General features: G+C 42.8%; 1 protein-coding gene across 1 annotated transcript in view; it reads right to left on the bottom strand.

Annotated features, from left to right (window-relative positions):
• Positions 1-482: 482 nt before the first annotated feature.
• PRKDC (protein kinase, DNA-activated, catalytic polypeptide) overlaps positions 483-7,400 on the bottom strand; it is a 168,205-nt gene continuing 161,287 nt past the window's right edge. Inside the window, exons 71-74 of the mRNA XM_011970417.1 lie at positions 5,699-5,892; positions 4,704-4,884; positions 3,453-3,613; positions 483-727 (exon numbers count right to left, since the gene is read on the bottom strand). Coding sequence (XP_011825807.1) covers positions 512-727; positions 3,453-3,613; positions 4,704-4,884; positions 5,699-5,892 — 752 coding nt within the window. The 3' untranslated portion in view covers positions 483-511. The remainder of the gene's footprint in view (positions 728-3,452; positions 3,614-4,703; positions 4,885-5,698; positions 5,893-7,400) is intronic.

A 7,400-nucleotide genomic window follows, 5' to 3' on the forward strand; every position in this document is an offset into this window, starting at 1 on the left:
CTGATGTAAATGACGAGTTGATGGGTGCTGACGAGTTGATGGGTGCAGCACACCAACATGGCACAAGTATACATATGTAACAAACCTGCACGTTATGCGCATGTACCCTAGAACTTAAAGTATAATAATAAAAACAAAAGTGGACAGGATGACACTTGAGGCCATCTACTGAGTCCTAATTAAAAGGAGGAGTCTTTCTGTGTATTTTAAACTACAGGACAATTTCAGGAGCTGATTTCAAAAATCATCTCAACTAGTCTATCCCAAGCAACCATGACCATATGAGCAGAATGTTTTGTTAGCAATGTAAGATGAAAGTATTTTACAAAGGAGATACACCCTGTAACAAGTAACATACCCAGAATAGATACAATCAACAAAGCAACAGCTAAGATTATTCTTCAATGACAACTAATTAATTTGGAAACAACCGTAGGTGTCCACATGTGTGCTTTAACCACATTTTTATAACCTGTAGTATCTGATCAACGTATTCTTTCTGTAATATTACCTACCTTGCCACAAACTCTTTATTCTTATGACCAGTAGAAGTATCCTTGAAGGAATAGCTTTCGCTGCTTATGATGAAGGGATAAACAATAGCCTGCGGGTAGTTATCAGTGATTTCTTCCACGGTGTGCTGAACAGCAATGGCTTGGTCTTTGTCCAGTAAGGCCACCATGTGGCTGATCCAGCCGATGAACTGCCAGCAGGGAACGGAAGAGATCTAAAATAGAGAGCTGAAACTTAATGCTGAGTAAAACATCTCACATCACCTGTTATAAAAGTAACATATGTCCCAAAAAAAGAAAACTGAGAAGTATAAAAACACAAGTACAAAACAAGTCTTCCACCCCTCAGCTCTCTTCTGCTGTGGCAATCACTGGACTCTCCCAGTCACTTTCTGTGCAGAACAGTCTTCTGTTGCAAGAATGGAATCACACGAGACAGCTAGTGCTGCTTGTTCTTAGACAGACGTATAGAAAAATCTTCTACTTCATTCCTCTTGGCAGCTGTGTAGTATTCCATGTTGTTTACTGCTCTATAATGAATATTTCAATTTTTTATCACAGGTAATGTTGCAGTAGACATCTCTGTACACAAAACTTTAGTTTTTTGTTTGTTTTGTTTTGTTTTGTTTTTTGAGAGGGAGTCTCGGTCTGTCGCCAGGCTGGAGTGCAGTAGCATGATCTTGTCTCACTGCAACCTCTGCCTCCCGGGTTCAAGCAATTCTCCTGCCTCAGCCTCCTGAGTAGCTGGAACTACAGGCGCATGCCACCATGCCCAGCTAATTTTTGTATTTTTAGTAGAGATGGGGTTTCACCATATTGGCCTGGATGGTCTCAATCTCTTGACCTTATGATCTTCCTACCTCGGCCTCCCAAAGTGCTGGGATTACAGGCATGAGCCACCGCACCTGGCCATGGTAAAGAATTTTTCAAATTTTCATTTCTAAAAGTATTAGATTGACTACTTTCCAAAGTCTTTACCAACACCAGACATAATCAACTTTTAAAATCACTGTCGAGTTGAGATTGTGCCACTGCACTCCAGCCTGGATGAGAGCGAGACTCCGTCTCAAAAAAAAAAAAATTAAATCACTGTCAATCTGAGAAGTGAAAAACGTCTAATTTAAATTTTCATGTTTCATTATTAGTGAGGCTGAATGTTCCATGTTTATTTGCCTTACGTCCTTTAATCATGCATGCATTTCCTCTCACCATTTTCTACTGGTCTGTTGTGACCATTTATTTTGTAGATTGCCAATGTCAGCTTTCTGTTTCTTGTATGTGTTGCAAACCGTTTTGTTTTTTTTTTTAGTTGGTTGCTTTTTTTAAAGACAGAGTCTTGCTCTGTCGTCCAAGCTACAGTGCAGTGGCGTGATCTTGGCTCACTGCAACCTCCACCTCCCGGGTTCAAGTGATTCTCCTGTCTCAGCCTCCCAAGTAGCTGGGTTTACAGGCACCCGCCACCAGGCCCAACTAATTTTTGTTTTTTTTTTTAGTAGGGTTTCACCGTGTTGGCCAGGCTGGTCTTGAACTGCTGACCTCATGATCTGCCCGCCTCGGCCTCCCAAAGTGCTGAGATTACAGGCGTGAGCCACTGTGCCTGGCTTTTTATTTTTTTAACTTTGTATACGGTATTTTCTTTTTCTGTACAGAAGTACTTCTTTTCTTTTTCTGTATAGAAGTCAAACTATTTTGCTTCATGGATTCTGGTTTTTGTTTCTTCGTTCCACGACCATTTAAAAAAATGTGTTCACATTTTCCTCTGATACTTTTAAGGTGTCATTCTGAAGATAAAATCTGATGTGTTTGGAATGCTGGCGTGAGGCTTGAGTATGGACAAGTTTCCTGAGTGCAAGTGTGCACTGAGGACAGCATGGCGTGTGAGGACGGATCAGTTCACACACCTCACGTAAGCTCACAGAGAGGCTACCGGCTCCACTGCACGTGTCTACTGGCTGTTTTGACAACGCGGAGTGAATACTTTATGTCCTCACAAATTCAAATGCTGTTTTTATCATGTATAAATATTACATTATATTGGAAAAAAAAAAAACCATAATGAAGTTATTTAATTATTTGCTCACTTACCTTGAAGAAAAACACATACATGTTGCATTTCTGAATTTACCTTAACCTGTTTAATACCTACTGAGAAAGTCTACTATTCAGAATGTAGAAAAAGGTAAAGGGAGTGGTTAGGGCCCTAAAAGTCAAACTGGGTCTCCGTTGCCCAGAGATCAACATTATTTAAAAACTCACCATGCAAAGCTAATAGAGATCGAACCATGTAACCCTTTTTGAACTATTACATTTTCAACTCAAAACTTGGCCCTGTCTTCCAGTTACATGTCTATAAAAGTCAACTACGAAGCCTTTCAGAGGCCCTATGCTTTGCAAATGAAGTCAGTGGAGCCTTCCTGCACACAGACAGAGCCCAAAGGACAGCAGTGCAACTGGCAGTGCAGCCCTTGGTGGGGCCAAGGGGCAGGTCACGTGGAGGGGTGCGGGTTCCTCCCATGTCCACACACTGACCCCTCACTCCTGCTCACAGGTCTCAGACCCCTCTGGACACCGTGCTGCTGGAAGGTGCTGTGCTCCTGGGAGGTGGGATGCAAGCTGAACTTGCTCACTCCCTCTGGGCTAAATGACAGGTGAGCACTGGGCACAGCAAATGTGACTGGGCACAGTCACCCCGCCTCCAACTCTCTGGGTCCTTGTTCAAACACAGTGTTCTTATCGACACCCACGGAGGAAAATGGGTAAATGCGAAAACTCATTTTTGCAGCTTTAAATTACCTATGTCCTCAGAATGTAGCAGAATTCACACCTGGCTGGGAAAAGCTATAATACACGAACTGCACACATTAACGCGTTTGGATATAAATAAGCATATCTTTACGTTCTGTAAAGTTCCTTACCGCCAAGTCGAATAAAGACACCAACCTCTTTTGTCATGAGACTCAAAGTCTCCTCTGGATACCGTTCTATAATCTGAAGTAATCTAGGAAACTTCAATCTGGCTTCATTGGAATTTAATTTTAAAGCTTTCAACATTTTCTCCACCACAAGTGCTGGATACGCCTGCAGTTCTGCAGAATCAGTAACTATCAATGACACCAAAGAAGAAAACAAAGGTCAATATATCTACTTATCCATAAACTATGACCTTAAATGCTAACATGTTCCCTCTTTGCCTTGTATTTTTTAGTGTCATTGTTCTTTTTTTGTTGTTGTTGAGACGGAATCTCGCTCTCTTGCCCAGGCTGGAGTGCAGTGGTGTGATCTTTGCTCACTGCAAGCTCCACCTCCTGGGTTCAAGCCATTCTTCTGCCTCAGCCTCCGGCGTAGCTGCCACCATGCCCGGCTAATTTTTTTGTATTTTTAGTAGAGATGGGGGTTTCACCATGTTAGCTAGGATGGTCTCGATCTCCTGACCTCGTGATCCGCCCACCTCGGCCTCCCAAAGTGCTGGGATTACAGGCGTGAGCCACTGCACCCAGCCATTGTTCTTTTCTTAACTACCACTGTACACCAACAAACACCAGGTACAGTTTTGTATCTATCCTGAAGCCAAATCCTTCCATTAGAGTGCCCATTCTGCATGAAGCACAGTTTGAATCCTGGGCTGGGAACACAAGGGGCAGTTGGTGGTTACTGAATTTATTCCAGGAGCATGAAGCAGGCCACATGAGCCAGTAATATTGAAGCTGCAAGCAAAATATCAAAGTATAAATTAAACACATGGAAAGAGAGGACCACTTAACTCCATTTAAATGTAGGTCATGTTGCTTAGACAGGCCATTCATTGTCTATCTCTCTTTTTTTTTTGAGACGGAGTCTCGCTCTGTCACCCAGGCTGGTGTGCAGTGGTGCAATATCAGCTCACTGCAACCTCTGCCTCCTGGGTTCAAGCGATTCTCCTGCCCCAGCCTCCTGAGCAGCTGGGACTACAGGCATGGGCCACCACACCCAGCTAATTTTTTTGTATTCTTAGTAGAGTTGGGGTTTGACCACGTTGGCCAGGCTGGTCTCAAACGATCCACTGCACCTGGCTGCCATTGTCTCTTAAAAAGACAATAGGATTTTCAAAATATTTGTAATTTGAAAACAAATAGGAGACCAAAAGTATGTACAAAATTCATAAGACTTTATGCTGACATAATGGAACACTAGCTTTTTAATTTTGCAATTCACCTGATGCATTCTCTTCTTCCTTGCGCAGCTGTTGGTCACAGAAATCTGCCAGCGTCATGTAAGCATCAATCACCCCAGCTGCAGGCCTATAGCTCCAGGAGGGAGGCTGGGCCTCCTCCTCAGCTGCCTGCACAGCCTCAGAGAGGTGCTGGAATGCTCTCTGGTACAGACCCGCGATCACCTGGAATTCACAGAGACCTCAACCCATGAGCATGACTGAAGCTTTCTCAAAGAATTCTGCTTTCCATTTGTGACTCATGACACATAAATGGATCAACAGTTCCAAAATAACACTGAAGCTATGAAACTGGAAAAACAAGAGTCCACACTGGCTGTGAAGGAGCAAGCAATTCCAGTAAGATCCTCAGCACATAACAACTGGCCAAACAAAAATGCAAGCCCAGCGCGGGCCAGGTGCACAAGCAACACAGAGCTAGGTCTGGTCAGTGGAGTGCATGGCGGTTGGGAATATAAGAGGGAGATGGAAGTTGGCTCCTGCCCTCAGTGTCCTGCACAGATGCTGGTAGCATCATGGAGGGAAAAGACAAGGCCCCACAACTGAGGTGAGGCAGGACATAGTGAATGAGAAGGAAGCTGGTAACTATTGAAAAAACAAAATAATCGGCAAGAGGCTAAGCAAAGCAGGCACTAAATAAAAAAGCAGAAAAGGCTGATTTGTTCCGTAAGCTGGTGGGACGTCTGAATGGTGATGGGTGGGGAAATTTAATAAACAAAAGTCATAAAAGAACTGTCCACAGTTCTTTTAATCCAAAAAAAATTAAAATTCATGACTTTTAATATTAAAAAATTTGTATCATTCAAATAAATAGGAAGCACAAAGAATGTCAATTTTCCACATAAGAAAATTGGCTGTGCATAACTGTCAAATATATTTTAAAAACACAAAGCAATACCCTATTACTTTCCTGTAGCCTGAACACTGCACATTGAAGACATACATAGCACACTAGTATAAAACATTCTTCCAGTATTACCTTCTCCGAATCCTCTGAACTGGATCCAGAAAGCTCTAAGATTCTTCTAGCCTTGTCCTCCTCGATTTCAGCAAGGCAGGCTGGCTCACTGCTGAGAGCATTAGCTATGATCCTGTAAGTTGTACCCAAGAGAATGTTCTGGTCACGGGAAGCCAGAATATTTTTGCTTAAGTAGCTTGACACGTTGTTCTCATCTGTTGGATAACAAAAACAAACACTGTGTGTATATGTGTGTGTGTGTGTGTGTGTGTAATTAAAAAGAAGAAATGCGTTGTCTACAAAAGTTTTCTTTTGTTTTTGGAACAGGGTCTCCCTCTGTTACCCAGGCTGGAGTGCAATGACACGATCTTGGCTCACTGCAACCTCTGCCTCCCGGGCTCAAGCGATCATCCCACCTCAACCTCCCAATTAGCTGGGACTATAGGCTTGTACCACCATGCCCGGCTATTTTTTGCATTTTTGGTAGAGATGGGGTTTCGCCATGTTGCCCAGGCTGGTCTCGAACTCCTATGTTCAAGCAATCCTCCCACCTTGGCCTCCGAAAATGCTGAGATTACAAGTGTGAGCCACCGTGCTTGGCCTAAAGTTTTCTATCAATAAATTAATAAAAATAAATATTAGAAGTATAAGAAACTGACTTCAAATACTGGCTAGGGAATTTCTTGAACTCACATATTAATGAAAAATGTTCTTTGTTAGAAGTAACTGTACCAAAGTCCACAGAGGCTAAGCAATAGAAACTTTCATGAATTAACTTTTTATTTAAGCATCATCATTCTGCAATTTTTCAAAGCACCTAATTCTGTTATAAAGAATAGGAAATGAGTACTGTGTTTGTACATAAATTAATAATCCAGAGTAGGTCTTTAAATTGGCACTGTGGCCCATAGCAAATGAAGCAACAAGCACTGCTGCATTTAAAGTTCTAGTTCTGCTGTGACTGTGTGATTCTGGGCAAGCAGCTGGATCAGCGCTGGTTAAGTCTGCAGTGTCCAGAGATGCGATAACAGTGTTGAAACTAGGAGGCCTGATCAAACCACATGCCCTCCTTGCCTATGGTCTGACAGTTCTCTGCCAGACTTATCTCACATACAGGATCACAACTACTGGCCCTGCTTATCATGCAAGGCTGTTACGAACTACAACCATACTCTAACTGTGTAATTATTATTATATGGGTATATGGACACTAATATTAACATCAGCAAACTCCTCCTCCCCTCAAAAAAACCCATATAATTATTTAGCAATCATCAGGATAATTTTCTTCTTCTTTTTTTAGACACAGGGTCTCACTATGTTGCCCAGGTCAGAATACAGTGGCTACTCACACAGGCACAATCATGGCTCAATGCAGCCTCGAACTCCTGATCTCAAGCTATCCTCCCGCCTCAGGCTCCCCAGTAGCTGGGACTAAGGGTGCATGCCACAACGTCCAACTAGAATGATCTTCTCCTCCTGGGATCAGTGTAAAAGAGTGCTTCTCCCCTAGACACCTTTATTGAGGCTGATACTTCAGAGCTGGTCTGGGAACCCAGCTGGATCATGCCTGATCAGAATACTAGCACACATCCTCAGACACAGGGCAACAGAGCCGGCAGGGGACAAGACCCAAACCTGCCCGAGAAAGCTTTCCTCCTTTAATGTAGTCTTAAAGACTACACTATTTCAGGAGGAAACGGCTTTTTTTTTTTTTTTTTTT

The sequence above is a fragment of the Mandrillus leucophaeus genome, unplaced genomic scaffold, assembly GCF_000951045.1.
Source record: "Mandrillus leucophaeus isolate KB7577 unplaced genomic scaffold, Mleu.le_1.0 Scaffold1205, whole genome shotgun sequence".
Classification (NCBI taxonomy): domain Eukaryota; kingdom Metazoa; phylum Chordata; class Mammalia; order Primates; family Cercopithecidae; genus Mandrillus; species Mandrillus leucophaeus.